This window comes from Ischnura elegans, chromosome X (genome assembly GCF_921293095.1).
Source record: "Ischnura elegans chromosome X, ioIscEleg1.1, whole genome shotgun sequence".
Lineage (NCBI taxonomy): Eukaryota > Metazoa > Arthropoda > Insecta > Odonata > Coenagrionidae > Ischnura > Ischnura elegans.
The window spans coordinates 28939171-28956957 of record NC_060259.1 but is presented as its reverse complement, the minus strand read 5'-3'; the positions used below and the strand labels follow the sequence as shown (position 1 = coordinate 28956957).

The window sequence follows — 17787 nt, the reverse complement described above, 5'->3', positions numbered from 1 at the left end:
GTCGTTCGATTTCGACCAATGAAAATGTTCGAAACAAATGACATTCTAACAAAATAAGATCAAAGAGCGCATATGCCGCTAAGATTTTAAATTTTTCAAAATATTAATTATCAAAATGAAAAGTTCGAGAATACCCCAAAATATCATAAGAATTACATTACCACGGAAAAAACTGATCGATTTAATATGACACATAGCCTTCGAAACTATATGACTGGTCCGTCGTGACACTGGTCCATTTAATACTTCCGCGAGACACAGTAAATTAAGGCATTTAAGATTTTCATCAAAGAGCCAAGTGAACCACTCAATAGTAGAGATAAAAAGATAGATTTCGACGGAGTAAATTCATACCGAACCCTGAATATAATTCTATAGTATGCAAGATAAGCCAAGGCCCTGGATTGAATAGCCGCGGAACTCGCTATCTATGGGCATACCCATAGCCCCATAGAGTTAACATTACTGTAGGGTATTTATGGGCATACCTTAGGTGGGGGTTGCCTAGGAGTCGAAAACCTTTCACTCCTGTCAAAGTAGCCGAGGGGAAGTTTCTGGGGAATTTTTGGATCATAAGTACCCGGAGGCGGTGCACATCCTACAAAGAACATTAACCATAGATAAATACATTTTATGACTCTCAATTTTTCAGACGTACCCTTTGAAAAAAAAATATTGGCTCTTATTTCTTACCAGATACATCATTAAAGCGAAGTAGTTTAGCTCTTGGGAAAGCCATTTTCCAGAATTTTGGTTTTAACGTCTTTCTCGCTCGTTCTTCCACGGGCAACTGGAAAACTTCAATCACAACAATCGCAACTATAATTGCAGCTCGGCTGCAGAATTGTTGTTTGAACAATGATATAATTTGAACCTCTTGTGTTCTTATAGGAATTCTAAGTTTTAGTAAGTTTAGCATTTAGTATTTATATAGCAATACTGCTATTCTCAATACAAATATAATTGTATGCAACAATTACAAAGACAAAATTTTATTAATAGGCAAACCATTTTTTTCACAATCCATCGTCATACCTCAAATACCTCTGCCTCAAACCTATAGCTATATCTATGCAAAGCACAGCCTTTACATCATTTTGCAATTAATTTCTTGAAATAATTCACCAAATATACCTAAGGACTCAACTTCTCCAACTCAATGGTTGACCTTGTCAAAGAATTTTTTCTGAAATCAGTATAAATGACATCAGTTTGTTTGCCCCGATCAAAGTCAGATACAATGCTGTTCCTTAGCATTAATAAGTTAGCAGTATTTGATCTACCTTAAAAGAAACGATGCTGTGTTCCAAGTTTTCAATATGTAACTAAACGTTCTAGTATTTTGGAAAAATAGGATTAAAATCAAAACAGAATGAGTTTATAATGTATTCTCTTTTACCACATTTATAGACAGGGATTACGGATGATAATTTTCTCTGTCAACACAGCAATTATGACCAATTGACCAATGTGGCCATACCAATGGGCCATACCATGGAGAATACATTATATGTAATTATGTAATGTATTAATCATGGGCCATACTGTGGCATGGTCGTAGTAGGTTGCCATGTTGCCATTAATGGCGCCATAATGGTTTTGACTGGTTTTGACCCCCCGGACATACTGTGGCCAAAGGGTGGCATTATGTGCAAAGATTATTTATGTGACTAATGTGGATAGCCATGCATGAACACACCCTAAATTATTAGTACTTATATTATAATTCCTTCGTACTATTAATATAATACCTCCTTAAATCCTCCTTAAAGCCTATCAAGCCCACCATTCAATGCAAAAATAATGAGTTTTGGAAAATTAAATGTGAACCATAGTTTTTAATAAAACATTTAAAAAAATTTATCTACCATCAATTTATATAACATTTAGGGTTAATTGCCCTATGGTTGGCACCTCATAGCCATAAGCAAGAACCCTATACATACCTTATGTAGAGTTCTTGCCCATAAGTATAGCACTGTGCGATGTATAGTATCAGAAAGGTAAATGTAAAGAAAAGTACTTATAATAAGTGTATATGTTTGTAAGTACTTTATTATTGTAGTAAGTAGACCATAAATAATATAATATATATAACCATTAGTGATCTCCAAGGTTATTTGCTAAAAAAAAAACAAAAACAACATTGCACATAGGCTAGTATTACAATATTGCCTTGGATTTGAGACAGGAACATGTTAAACGTCCACCTGATAGCCTATCTAATCTTCCCCACATTTTAACATCACAGTAAACTCGTGTAAAGACACTGAAATTGATGAAATCAGTAAATAATGTGGCAGCCTTTTCTCTTTAAATATACGTATATTCTTCTTTCTGTATATCATTAAACCAACCAACTCTCATTTTCATAATTCATTAACAAACCTGCATCAATAGCAACTGCGGTTTGGTTACGCGTAACCAAACTTATTACCTGTGGCTTTCCTAAGCCTGGCCATAGTTACATTTGTGTTTGGCAAGCCAGACTATGTTTCATTGCCATAGTTTCCACAGGTAAACCACAATTGTTTTTTTTCGGGTAAACCACAATTAATTCGGCCGCAATGTGACCATAATTGTTGCATTGACTGGGTGAGTACATATATAAGGAAATGAGCCACTTTTCAAAGACTTACTGTTGAACAAAATAAAAAGTGGATATAATATATAGGGATGAATAGCAATTTTTGATTTGTATAGCAGGAATGCCGTCAGGCCCCTGACCTTCTGTAGAATCATATAGATCTCAGTTTATTATCAATTTCCCTCACAGATTAGATGGAGAAATAGAAGGTACTACACTTTATGGAGTCAGTTCCACAAACTCTCAAGATTTCATAAAATCATTGCAAAAGACCCGGAGGCCAGAGTAGGGTCTCTTTTGCTTCCCTCGGGAGAATATACCTCTTCTGACAAGGAAGCAATAAAACTTCTGTTAGAGACTCACTTTCCTGGCTCCAAAGAGTAGGAAGAGATGCAAAAAAGGAGGCTTCCCACCCGTTCGGCTTGGACCGACTGGAGATTGGCCTCAAGCATTGTAAATTATGACATAACAAAATGGGCTATTATGAGTTTTAGCCCTTACAAATCAATCGCCTGGTGAAGATGGAATTTTCCCGGCACTTCTTCGAGATGGATAGGAGCTAGTACTACTCCCTATGGTGAGGATATTCCGCTCCTGCCTTGCACATGGGTATATGTATCCCAAAGAAGTGGAGAGCCACCAAAGTTGTCTTTATTCCAAAACCAGGGAAGACGGACTACACCATGGCCAACTCCTTTAGGGGCATTAGCTTAATGTCTTTCCTGCTGACAACACTGGAGAAGATAGTTGAAAGATATATCATAGAGATGGCCCCCTTTGGGACCATCCCCTGCATCCACATCAGCACGCATACCAGAAGGGCAGGTCTGTGGAAACTGCACTCCACAACCTAGTCTGCAGGCTAGAGAACGTGATGGACCATAGTTTGTATGGATTTGGAGCCTTTCTAGATATAGAAGGAGCCTTCAATAATACATCCTTTGAACAAATCTGCCTAGCAGCAGGCATGGAGTCCATACACACATTGTGAGATGGATTAGATACATGCTCAAGCAGAGAACTGTTACCGCTATCCTTGGGAAGAGCTTGCTGACAGTGACCGTGACAAGAGGGTGTCCTCAGGGTGGGGTGTTGTCCCCATTACTATGCAATATGGTAGTTGACAGTTTAGTGTAAACCTCAACAAAACCAGTGTATTCACACAAGGATATGCAGATAATATTGTGATCCTGGTTTCAGGAAGATTACCAGACACAGTATGCGAGCTTTTGCATAAGGCCCTGGATAGAACAGCCCAGCAGTGTTCCGAAAAAGGACTCTCTGTTAATCCAGAGAAGACTAATCTTGTCCTCTTCACTAAGAAGAGGAAAAGAGAGGTATTTATGCCCCCCTTCCTCCTGGGAAAGAGGTTAAAGCCGTCCTCATTGGTCAAATATCTTGGAGTCATTTTAGATTCCAGGCTCAACTGGAGAGAGCACATGGATAGCAAACTCAAGAAAGCATGTGCCTCACAATGGACATGTAGAAGAGCCCTTGGCAAATCTTGGGGCCTTCAACCTGGAGCCATTAGCTGGTTGGTAACCACAAATCAGTAAGATGGATTTCTACAGCGTGAAGGCCTCTACTATTCAGTGCATTAGCTGGTTATATAATGCAGTGGTGAAACCTAGTTTCCTCCACTGCTCAATTGTATGGTGGAAGAAGACCACACAAATTACTGTTAGGGATAAGCTTAACCACCTACAAAGGATGGCCTGCATGGGCGTCATAGGAGCAATGAGGACAACTCCAACTTTGGCGATGGAAACTCTGCTGAACCTGACTCCACTCTATGTGGAAGTGGAGGTTCATGCAAGAACCACGTTATACAGATTGAGAAATCTAGGTATGTGCAGGTATATGAGCCTCCAGTAAGTTATCGACCACATATTTGATGGCAGAAGATGTAGAACGACATTGACGAAAGCCATATTGAGAGGGTGTAAATAGATTATTATCGTGAAAATGATTGTAGAGCTGAATTTTAATGACTTTTTCAATTATCTTACCAAAAACAGGAATGATAGAAATTGGGCGGTAATTTGCTGGTGAGGTTCTATCACCTTTTTTATGAATAGGGACTATTTTCGATATCTTGAGTTTTTTTGGGAATGAGCCTGACTGAAAGCAGGTATTGCAGATTATTGCCATTTTTCACTGCCACCTCTCCTATGGCATTGAGGTTTGGGGCCATTCTTCCTCATCTAAAGAGTTATTCATTCTACAGAAAAGAGCCATTAGGATTATTACCAATTCTAACGTAAGGGAACACTGCAAACCACTATTCAGGCAGCAAGGGATTATGACATTGTACGGTCTATATATATTTAAATGTTTAATAAATGTGAAAGTGAATATTGACAGCCATAAAACTGGTGCTGATGTCCACCATTACAACACAAGGCTCAAACATAATCTGTTACAGCCCCACTGTAGGCTGTCAACTACAAAAAATTCTTTTGACCATGTTAAACTTTGCATGTTCAACCACTTACCTCAAGAGGCAAGAAATTGTACTTTAAGAAAGTTTAAAGGTGTTCTTCACTCGTGGATAGTGACTCAAGCTTTTTATTCACTCAATGAATTTCTGGAGAGCAATACTCTAAATTGTATATTCTAGATTTAGTTTTTCTTTGACGAAGACTATTACATTGTATTATGTTTAATGTTGAATAAATTATGATTATGATTATGATAGAGGAAATTTCTCTGGACACAGACAACTGTGGACGAGACTGAGGGAGTCCAGCACTATTTTTGAGATGGGGTAGGATTCCATGATGGCTACGTTCAATTCTTCACTGCCTCTTTTTAAAACCCACTTTCCAAACAGGGAATGTTGGGCAAGAGAAGAGGGGAAAATCCTTCACAGTGGAGCCCAAGTGTGGTTCACAGATGGCTCCATGAAAGAAGGGAAAACAGGGGCTGGTGTTTACAGCCAATCCCCCCCAGGAGCATACCCACACAGCACACGGACACCTTTCGGACATCCGGTGATTGTCCGCCAAGTGGCCTATGGACATCCTACGGACAGCCGAATTCATACAAAATGATGTCCACTGCAAGTCCGCATGTCAGTAAAAAAGGTGGCCTATGGACGACCTGAAATTGTCCGCTCTGGACACCTTGAGGACACGTTTAGGTTAGGATTGCATTTTGTTCGATACAAATAAATAATAGGTCCAGACAAGAATTTAAATAAATAAGGCATCAATTCCATGCACAATATTTATTTGGCTTCTTAAAATAATACAATGCAAGAAACTACATACATATTATTAAATTTTCTTCTTCCCCTGCAACCGCTCCTTGGCGTGCCTTAAGCCCGTATGACACTTGCCAATTTATTGGCCAATCCATTGGATATTGGATTGTGTACCCACTGACACACGCCAATTTCTAGCCCAATCTCAGTTTCACAATATTGGGCACAATTTCTTGGCCAATCTACAATTTAGAACAGGTTCTATTTTCTCGAGGCCAATCTCCAATCAGAACTCAGTCTTGTCGACTCCTAGTGGCCAAAACTAGAAGCTCTTTGCAAAACATTTCACCTCGGAATTTTAATATCATATATAAAAACTTCACAAGCATAGCAACCCATGAAATAGCTCAAATAATTAATGTGTACTTTGAGAGAATATAAATTCACAAACATCAACTGTCTAAAGTGGGTAATTCGGAAATAACATTTCGGATATTTAATGAATAAAAACGTCGTGTTTCTCCTCGATAGCGTCTATATTTTGTTTATTTTACAATTATTAAACTATTTTTCATGATTTGAGCGCTGAAGTTTCGGGTGAAAGTCCCAATTGATGACACAATCTCTGTTTATTCGATGAACATATTCCAGCCAAAACGAGCCGCTACGTTATCTTGGCTCACCTATGAGATCACCATATTGCCTATCTCTCATCATTCAAGGAACTCACCCGAATGAAATTTCGAGCAATTCGAGAATATCTTTGCAGCCCCTCGAAATAGTTATTAAATTTACAATTATTATGCCACCTCCCATTCTGTAGCTCATTGGCAATTAACCTGCGTCTTGAGATGCTCTTTTGTCATTTTGTGTTATGTGGCGTTCTCTAGTGGGGTATTAGAACACTATAACGGCCAATATTGGTGTAAATATTGGTACGTGTCATACGATGCGTAAAGCCCAATATTTTTACCAATATTGGGCCAATTTATTGGCCAATATATTGGCCAATAAATTGGCAAGTGTCATACGGGCTTTAGCCAGTTTTGGATGGCAACCTCCACATCTTTTTCAGCGGTCATGCTCTCCTGCACTGCTCCTGTAATAATGAAGTATATAAACATTTCATTGTAGCAAGAAATTGTATCTTGTACGTAACAAGCAGATTACATAAGACAGGACGCTACAGTCTTATTAGTCACGTGTTTAACATTCTTAAGGTTTCAAAATTAGGAAACCTGTCCATTAGAGGCTGAATACATTTTACAAACTTTTCTTTAACTTTTTCTTGTTCTTAAATAAGAAAAGATTTTGAGTAAAAATATTAATATGTTAGTAATGTATACATTATGATTAAGAACATTTTTCATAGAACAATTGTTGAACTAGATTTTAATCCCAAATATGAGAAGACTGTTTGCCTGTTAGACCCTGGTGCACCATCTAGAAAAAAATTCTTTGATCCATCCTTGCCAGACAGCTAAGTAGAGGTCTCGAAAAAGATATTGGAAAAAGCATTCAAATGGAGGATAATATTTCTGAACAATTGGTCTCTGCTTGAAGATTATGACTACACTAGAGTGAATTGTGTTACATAAGCTGGAGCTAAGGAAGACTAATGCAGAGGAGCTGAATATGATATAGGAGTAAAGGAAACTAGAAAATTTAAAGGAGGAAGTTTAAGTGGACTAGATCTCTTGGGATTAGTGTGAAAACAGCCACACTGATTTGGCACACAAACCACTTAGCTGCATTGGCCGAGATGCAACTTAAAAAAATAGAAACTTTGAAAAACTTGCTGTAGTTAAGGCCATTCCATGATTTAGATCTCCGAATTCTTCCAATCTTAATAATTACAAATAGATCTTCTAATGTAGTCTGGTATCGAGGCAAAAGTGAAAACCTAGCTCACTGGCAATATTCACATTTCGACAGAGACATAACAGGTGAATAGCAGCTAAAGCCTGCTGTGAGCTACTGAAATTTCTATAGCTCCTACAACAACACCTACTTCAAAACATCTTAGTTAGCTAGAGCTACTAGAAAATAGTAGCTTCTGTAGTACTGTGCAACTACCATCCCTGTTGAATAAGTTATCCCATTCTTAAGTTCTACAGGTGTTATACATCGAACTTTTAAAGAGCATGAGATCCTTTTCAACCATGTTTTTGGTAATTATACCTCCCATATGCAGAACAAAAATTGTTTTCAAATGTTTGAATTACTTGGTAGTGGAATCTGCATCTGAAAATAATACATAACAATACTATTTTCTCTACCTTTAGCATGGAAGGGTGAACCTTGTATTACAAGATGTTCAATAATTATTTAAATTTACTTTATATGTGCTCCCTTAACAGGAGCAACTTGCGAAAAAAGTATCCAGACCAAAATTATTCCTCCTTGCCCAAACCTATATAATAATCAAACGAATACTTACACCTCTCTCTCATGCCTTGCTTTAGCATGTTCCAGCCAACTCTTCACTGTAACTTCCACACTAGAATTGGTGGCTGTATCGTCCTGGTTCAGAGCAACATCTGTAAAGAATGAAGACAAATAAGTATACAGACAATTATAAGAAGAGAGACATACAAACTTATAAATAGAGATAGGAACTAAATAAAAATACAGATAAGCTATTTTTATTCAACTCCACTACATGAAAGCTATAGTCAGTAAATGCCTCCAGGTAAATATATCAGGTTCACGATACTCTACACCAAAATGTGTACCGATGGCTGTACGAAAAGATGCACAAGTTCTATTTTCTGGGTATAAGATTTCATGCAGCAGTTTGAGCAAATAAATGAACCATGTAACATAGCCGTAAGGTTTGTTTACACAATGTATCACTTATAATTAGACCTTGTTTAGATTCATCCCAAGTTTCTTACAGTCGTCCTATAGTTTCCACTAAATTAAATGCATGGATGACTAATAGCACAGTTACTTAGTTTGTAGTTAAATTAGTTTATAATTTAGTAGGTTAGCAAAGTTGGGCAGAAAAAATATATTAAACGCTATAAAAGTTACGTCGGCATTGTAATTTTTTAATCCCTAAGCCTTATCTTTACTGACATAATAGATCATTTATTTATTTAGGACCTAAAATTTTTAATTATTAACCTAGTTCCATCAAACAGATAAAGAGAATAAAAACTTTTTGTAAAAAGGCTAAACATTGGTGGTTATCCTATCATAACCTTAATCGCCATATCCTATCATAACCCTTCGACCTGAAGACGCTGGCAGGATAGCCAGCGAAACTGTTGTCAACCAACAATCTGACGCGGAAGAAAACCCTGGAGAAATGCAGAGATCAAACCATCGCCGCGGAAACCTACGCTCTAACATCCTATCATAACATTAATGTTCTTTTTCGATGCGTGCGTGAATATACATATCAAAAGAAATCACACGGTGTACTCCGATTTCAAAGAATTAATAATTTACGTGAAACCTATTAATCATATATGCGTGTTGCAAAATCCCCCGGTTACACGTAAGTACAATTCCTAGTTATATATATATATTTTTTAATATCACGAGATGTGGGTCAATTCCTAGTTATATTTATTGCCAAGAACCATACTTGATTTGATTTAGGAACGGAACCAAACGGACCGTTCGGACAACAAATTCAGCCGTAGCCTACGTTATCAAAACAACAGGTTCTATTTTATACGCTAGCACTTACATTATTTCCTATACGTTCTCGCGTACAGAGACTATAGTACAAGAACTTCCACTTTAAATTATATCATGTAAACAAGGAACAAAAGCGAAAATTTCACCATGAACAACGGAAAAAGACGCTACCTTTAGTTGCCAAGTAACGGTTTTACCGAGACGGTCATGTTGTTCCAAGCAGAGCCATATTTTTCCTCGAGATGTTACAGGCTGAGTTATAAGAAATATAAGGAGCATGCGGAAACACTATACTGCCGACAGTGAACGCCAAGAAAAAATTATTTGGATGTCACATCAAACTTACTTGGAATACATGTAGCTGCATCTTTGTAACCGCCAAACCACCATGCTGTCTCCGGTGTTCCATTCCGGTTCCTCTGTTGGAAAGGAGGAACGGAGGAATGTGGAGAACCATGGGAGAATCTGTATCGCGGAGTAGCGGTAGATTCAAAATTCGTTCGCCACCAAAAAATCTAGAATTTCAATATAAAGTAAAGGTACGGCAGTACTTACCTTCTATTGCCTATCCTTAAATTGGACAATTACAATGTCTAATCTGGGAATGAGGCCATCGATGCCGTGATAATTTTAGGAGAATTCTTACCATTAAAAATTAAAATGAATTTAAAGCGTTATGTTTCATTAAAATACTTTCCAATCAATCGCCTCTGAGATTTTTTAATCCCTACAGAGTAAATATTAATTAATCAATAAGTTGAAAGAGTTCATTTAACCTGCAGGAATGGAATGTCCCCGAGACGGCTACGCGACGTCGGCAGGACATTGGTACATAATATAAAATTTCAGTAAAAATCGATAAATTCCATTATTCCTGTTGTTAATTTTTGTAAAAGTTGCTAAATTTAAGTAATTTTTATAATCATGAAAGAGTACGGGTTTATTGTTCATCCAACGCTTCTCAACCGTACAACATGCGGAAATTTTTAATTTTTTGAAAATTGCTTAAATTGTTGCTAAATTTGTTAAAACTTTAAAAATTGTTATAAATAATGTAGAGAGTCATAAGTTCGTTCAATTGTTGTTGTTTAACCCGTAAGGCATGTAGAAATTTTTAACGCTCGTAAATGTTACTTAAATTGTTGCTAACTTTGTTTAAACTTAATTAATTGTTATAAACAATGTAAAACTTAAAAATAGCGTACATTTGTTGTTCGTAAACTATAGAAGCGGTAAAAATGTCAAATTTTTTTTTTCGTTAAATAGTTTATAATTTCCTCCCAGAGTCCACACTCCAACAAGAGGATTACACTTGGTTACCTAAAATAATCCTCAAAATAACTCTTCCTCCACGAAAAATTTCCTCTTCCTCGATCGGGAGGAAGTATTCTGGCTTCAGAAACGAGAGAGAGTTTTTTTTCTTTCTCCCTTCTCCTATACTCCCTACTCGGAGGAGGATCTCGAGACTTTCTCTCGGAGTTCCTCCTTGAGGAGGTGAGTGTTTTAAGAGGAAACCAAAACTCCGAAACCCTGCATAATGGGACACTAGCTGGACGTCCGCTGGACATCCAAGATAGGACAGTGTGCGGACGGATGGCCAGGACAGCCGGCGGATGTCCTCTGGCTGTCCTGAAAATCCGCGGACACTGAGAGGACGCGACGGACGCGCAGCGGACGTCCTCTGGCAACGATGTGCTGTGTGGGTATATCCCCCTAGGAAGATATGCCACAGTGTTTCAGGCAGAAATCTTTGCTATCCAAACCTATGTGCACGCTATTGAGGAGACAGGTCTCTATAAGAGACCGATCCATGTATGCAGCAATAGTCAGGCTGCTCTAAAAGCCCTGAACTCACCTTGGTGCAGGTCCAGGCTATTGGCTGAATGCTACAAGGCACTAAATATTTTGGGCAGCCATTGTAAAATAGAACTTTTCTGGGTACGGGGACATTCAGGTATTACCGGAAACGAGAAGGCAGATGAACTGGCTATGGCCGGAGCTGAACAGAACCCAATTGGCCCAGAACCAATGGTGCCAGTTGCTCCCTCAATGGGGATGGCTGCAATCAGAGGAAGGGGATCAACTCAACACTTAAAGATCTGGCGAGAAACACCGGGGTTACATCAGGCTAAAACCCTTATAGGAGAGCTCTCTCCTAGACTCTAGAGAAGACTTCTCCTTATGAACAGAAGTCAATAGGGTGGTTTCCTATTATTTTTTAATTGCCTAAATCGAAAGATTATTACTCCTGGAGTATGTATTTCATGCTTCTAGATTTTTTTAATGACGATATTTATTTTTCGCGATTAAATGAAAAGTGAAAATTTTCAAGCGCGCGAAAATGCGACAGCTAAGTATGAATGCTGGGAAAAATCCGTGAGACTCATTCTGGTTCCCGCTGTCGCGGTGTGAGATGACCTTGGGACGAGGCTTTGAGCGCTGATAAGATGCAGGATGCTAGCAGGTAGCAGAGTACCCTGCCAGCAGGTAGCGCTTGTCTTAAATAAGGATTAAATCGAAACTTGAAGCTTTTACGTGGTGGAAGGGCTCCATATATTAATAATGAAAAACACTTTGTTACTTCCACAAAATTTTGTGGAAGTAACAAAGTGTTTTTCTTTATTAAATAAGGATTATTAATACCTTATCATACAAAGAAAACTTTCCAACCTTAGCCAGTTTTAATAGGTGATTATGAAGACATGTCTCCCTGAGCTCTGTGCCTCATGCATGCATTGGTAATCTCAGACGATGTAAAGCTCCTATCTACTTGTATAGAAACTAGGTCCCAGTGACGTCACATGGAGTGGCATCTCATGGGCGCCAATCTGGACTTCAAATGCGGTTAAAATTACCATTGCCATTCATCTAAATTGGGATTTCTAAAACCAAATAATTTGTATATTATGAGTACACTAATTGTGCATAACGAATCACAATCAATGCCTTTAGTTTTCTTTGATGCAGGAAACTACCCTATTGCAAACGGTAGTAGGCCTGCTTACAGGCCACTATCATGTAATGAGATGTATGCACCTGCTTGGGGTATCAGACTTAGATAGGTGTAGGAAACATAATAAAGATACACTTTTGTATGTTCCACAGAAGTTTAATAACCAACCCATGTTTTGACAGTACACTATGTCATTATCAAGGTGAATATACACAAATTTGCCCTCCCTGTCTTAACCCCCCCTCCCTGGTATATATAAGCTCGCAAATTTGTGTAAACACCTTGATAATGACATAGTGTAGTGGCGAAACCTGGGTCGGTTATTAAAACTTCTGTGAAACAAACAAAAGTGTATCTTTATATTATGTTTCCTATCACCAAGTATCGCCTTCCAGCCTTAAGTTGATCAAATAGGTGTAGATGGTGTGAGACGGGAGAGGAAACAACTATCCATCTAATATGCGAGTGCCCCGCAATCATGAGGACTCGATATAGACACCTGGGCTCACCTTTTATGGAGCTCAAGGAGACAAGAGATCTTCCCATTGGGGACCTCTTGTCCTTCGCTAAGGACATAGGCCTCCATTGGTGATCAGTTATCGGTGGTTAGCACAATGGACCTACAGGTCTAAGTGCCCTGGTAGCGGATCCCCCACCGCATGATCAATCAATCAATCAGGTACTACACGTGTTTTAAAAATTGTACTTAGAAATGATATCAGGATCTGTGTGACTGAAAACAGACTAAAAGTGATTACCAAATAGTTCTAATGGTATCAGCAGCATTGTCATCTGAGTGCATGCTCTCAGGAAAGTCAAATTTTCATAATACAATTAATGTAAGACCAAAAAGAGTGTGCATGATTGTCATCTAATGAATCTTCAACTCTTATAACACTGAGGAGAAAGGAACTTGCATTGCTTTACAATTAACCTGAATGCACAGTAATCTTCCTAAGCTCCTGTGAGTTAGATTTTCAAATGGGGACACTCTTTAGTCTTGATTAAGGATCTCAATTCAGGAGTGAACCAATTAGGAAGGGATGGTAATAATATTTCACGGGAGTAGACCCAATTTACAAATAGTAATTGTAAGTAAATTACAAGAAAATTAATACATTTAAGTTACAAGGAAGCACAAAGCAAATACAAATTTACATTATTAGTATTTTAATAATTATAATAATAATAAAGTATAATATTATTTAAAAGTATTAATGGTACATGTGTAAGAGGAAGGATGATGAGTTAACAGATTTCAGAGGGGTTTATCAAAAGACAGCATCATACAATGCATCATAGAATTTTTAATAAGTATCATTAATATTAAGTTCACACGGTACCCCAGACCAATGTACTGACTTGATTAAAACGAAAACGAAAAATTTATATTATTAAAACCACATTGTCTGTAATCATAATAGAATGTTAAACAAATATTGTTTATTACTTTTTAATGTCTATCGTTCCTGTGAAAATCCATCAAGTGAATATTTTATTTGTTCAGATGTGATGATTATGAATATCAATGTTTACAATTAAGTAGGTATTAAGGATCATTTTTTTCATAAAAACTGAGCATTTAAGTACATACAGAGAGGGAAAGGTCAAGATTTTAAGTTTCTTATACAGACGTCTACCAGGTGATCTTACAGATATTCTAGCAATGGCTTTTATCGCTCTTCTCTGATCTGAAAAGCTTACAAGTTGTAATAAGCATTACCCCAAAAGACAACGCATTAATTTATGGTACCATGGATATCGAGATGGTCAAACATTAAGGCATCAAAAGTCAGGAAGGAGAATAGGATTTGGGAAGATCACTGATCACTAGGCCAGTGAATGTTCTAGAATGTGGAGTGCACCAAGTGGGTTTACCGTTAATGATATTAAGTCCAAAAGATAAATGCATGTTTTCAAAGTATGTACCATGTGAAGATTTGTAGAAGAAGTTGATATTTAAATCGCTAAATAGCATATATCTTGAGCCAGATTCACCAAATTAAATTCCTCTCAGTCTGATGAAACACAAGTGATCAAAGCGAGTTCCTGCTAAGTGTATTCTGTAATGCAGATAGCACCAAGAAGAGTTTTGCCAGAGAGAAATAATTATTAGAGATAAAAATGAGGCTTTACCCATATATTGAATCTAATCACCCAGTCCAAGTCCTACACCTGGTCATAGTAAGCATTATGATAGGAGAAAAAAATCATTACAGGTATGATACAAAGCTTTTCAAGATTACTTATTTTATTTTAATGAAGTGGTACTCATGCAGCAAGACTGCCAATTTATGCAGTAAGAAGCATTTCTTAATGGGTTTGCATCCAAGTTAGGGAAGGGAAAAATCATAAGATACATGAAATAATGCTTTCATGAAGCATGAAGCCAAATCTTTTAGTTTAGGGCCACTACCACCACCAATTCTTGTTGCATTTTGACATACTTGTTGTAAACTTTCACCTGGGCATCAGGAAATAAAAATATGGGTGAGTCACCCTCACAATTTAGCACACGATTAATTGCCCTTTCTCCAATTCATCTAGCAACTCCCACTCCTCAATCACCACTAAAAGCACTTCATCCTTCCTCTCAAAAAATCTGACCTTCTCCACCTGTATACATATAAACCTCTTATATGCTTCCAGCCACGTAAAATTCTTCTATACCATGCAGCACTTCCCTCCATGTCACATTCATCAGTCTCTTCGTTAACTACTTATTTCGTCCCTGTCACCAGCTCTTTCCTATTTGTAAGCCTTTTCTTCCAAAGCTATTCTATTTTTAACACTTTTATCCATTCAACTATTTATTACTAAAATTATGCCCTGTTAAATAATAGACATTTCTGCCTACACCAGTGTATGATAACTTACCTTTCAATTTCCCCTCACTCAGTCAACAGCAATCTGCTAATAATGGTGGTCCAAATTTTCAAATTTGCATTTTCCCATTTTGCTCCCAAAATATTTTTATATTCTTGAAATATTTGATAGATAAAAAAATGTTTGCAATGTGTATGATTGTACGTAGGGTAAAAAAGTACGCTTTCTCAATAAGCAATATCTAAAAGTGAATACTGTTACCATCAAATATATCACTCAAACCAAACACATGCATTGCACCAAATTTAAAGATAATAAAATTAAAGATTAACTAAGAAAGAATTAATTTCTACAACAAATGGATTTTATACTACTGAGACAAAAGAAATATTTGCTAAAATAAATTTTTTCCTAACTGTAGCCTCATAGAGGCATAGGACCTTCATCATGATGGGCTGAAACTATACCAATCTTGTCTTTAGACGGATTGGCAACTTTCAGGGGGTTTCCGCAGAATCAAAATCGATTAACCAACCATTGATTTCTTGGCTATCTAAAAGCATTGTCATCATTGTTTTATTCTCAGATAAATTTCAATTTTGAAGCTAGAGAATTCTGTCCAGAGCCACTATCCTCATTTCAGAATAAATCCTTTCTTGTCATGCCTGTCAGCATTTTGAGCCTCCTCCTCAGGTACATATGTCAAATCCAACTTTCCTTCCCGACTTCTCTCAGAATATTTCTTACTTCTTCAATCCTATAAGGTACTTCTTCATTTCTAATTACATTTTTATATCTATTCTCCTGGTATTTCCACATTTCAAAGCTTTCAAGTGCTATTCCTGCCTCAAATACCCAATCCTATGTCCTCATGCATATAGTAGAACACTCAATATGAAGCATCATTTCGAAAATCACTATCTAATTTTTGTCCTTATGTTACTAAATATTGCCAGTTTCTTAACCTAAATGCTACCTTTCCTTTTGTAATTTCCTCTGTACGGTGGTAATTCCACATCTACACGAAAAGGTTGATTAAAAAATAATGGAAGAACTTTCATTACAAAAAAATGTATTAAAAAATAATTGTACAAAGGCATATTAAAGTGGAATTACAAGATTGCACAGCAAGAACAGATACAATATATTTACAGCCTATTGAATTTGAAAATGACTAAAATGTACAGAGAAAAAAATAAGCAACAGCATGTCAGTGGAAAGATAAGTTAAGAATGATATGCATAAAATCAATTACTAAATTACATTAAAAAAAAAAACGGAATGCTTTGGTTGTACAATTATCTTTTGTAAAAACCTGTTAAGCTACAGTAGGAAAAGTGCAAATTACACCATAAACCTTTTCATTCCACTATCACAGATGATTAAGGATTCATAACCCATTTACTGATATCACATATATGCATTAAATTTTTTTTAAACTCAAACAATTTTATACACCCGGCTGTGAGATTTTCTCTTAATAGTATCATTATTTCTGTGCGACTTGGTTCCAATATTGTTTTTATTCACTGGTCTTCCCTGCATTGGGGAATTTTTCTTGGATGCAATACTTAAATCGTTAGTATCTGCAAGTATGGCTTCTCGATCCAGAAGACAGTCTAATTCTTCATCAGAAAAAACTGAAAAATAAAACAAGGTAAAAATCAGACAAAATCAATCAATTCACATTTGAAATAATGGAAGATAGTCTTTATTCATAGCCCCTAAATGAAATATCTTTAAGAAAGACCAAATGCATAAGACATACATGTCTTTAAATTTTGAATACAAGTTCACTGAAAGCTCAGATACAACACAAAAGACAATATATATATATATATATATATATATATATATTTAACAGTAGGATATATATATATATATATATAAAAACATCCATTTCGAAGAGAAAATATGGGCTTGAACATATGGTAAGTTGAGATCAAACATAGGGTCTCAATTAAACATCCTATTAAATTAAAATGTTGAGCCATTATGACTCCTTTAAAATCTACAACAAAAGGTCATGTAACAGACAAAAACTTTTTTTGATGGCTGGGAAATTACTACATTAAGCACTAATTGTGCCTCAAAAGTGATGGACAATGCCCCTCAATAGGGTGGTTTCCTACTATTTTTTTATTACCTAAATCGAAAGATTATTACTCCTGAAGTACGTATTTCATGCCTTTAGATTTTTAAATGACAATATCTATTTTTCGCGACTAAACGAAAAGTGAAAAATTTCAAGCGAGCGAAAATGCAATGGCTAAGTAGGAATGATGGCAAAAATTCCGAGTGACGTATTTCTGGTTCCCCCTGTCTCCTTGTGAGGTGACCTAGGGGCGAGGCTTGTGCGCTGATATGACACAGGCTGCTAGCAGGTAGCTGAGTACCCTGCTGGGTGGTAGCGCTTGGCTTAAATAAGGATTATTAATACCTTATCAAACGAAGAAAACTTTCCGACCTTAGCCAGTTTTAATAGGTGATTATTAAGACATGTTCCCCTGAGCTCTGTGCCTTATGCATGCATTGGTAATCTCAGACGATCTAAAACTCCTATCT

At 36.9% G+C, this 17787-nt stretch overlaps 1 protein-coding gene across 1 annotated transcript in view; it reads right to left on the bottom strand.

The window, feature by feature from the left end:
• Positions 1–16277: 16277 nt before the first annotated feature.
• LOC124171489 (lymphoid-specific helicase-like) overlaps positions 16278–17787 on the bottom strand; it is a 58075-nt gene continuing 56565 nt past the window's right edge. The window contains exon 15 of the mRNA XM_046550665.1: positions 16278–16862. Within this exon, the coding sequence (XP_046406621.1) occupies positions 16663–16862 (200 nt within the window). The 3' untranslated portion in view covers positions 16278–16662. The remainder of the gene's footprint in view (positions 16863–17787) is intronic.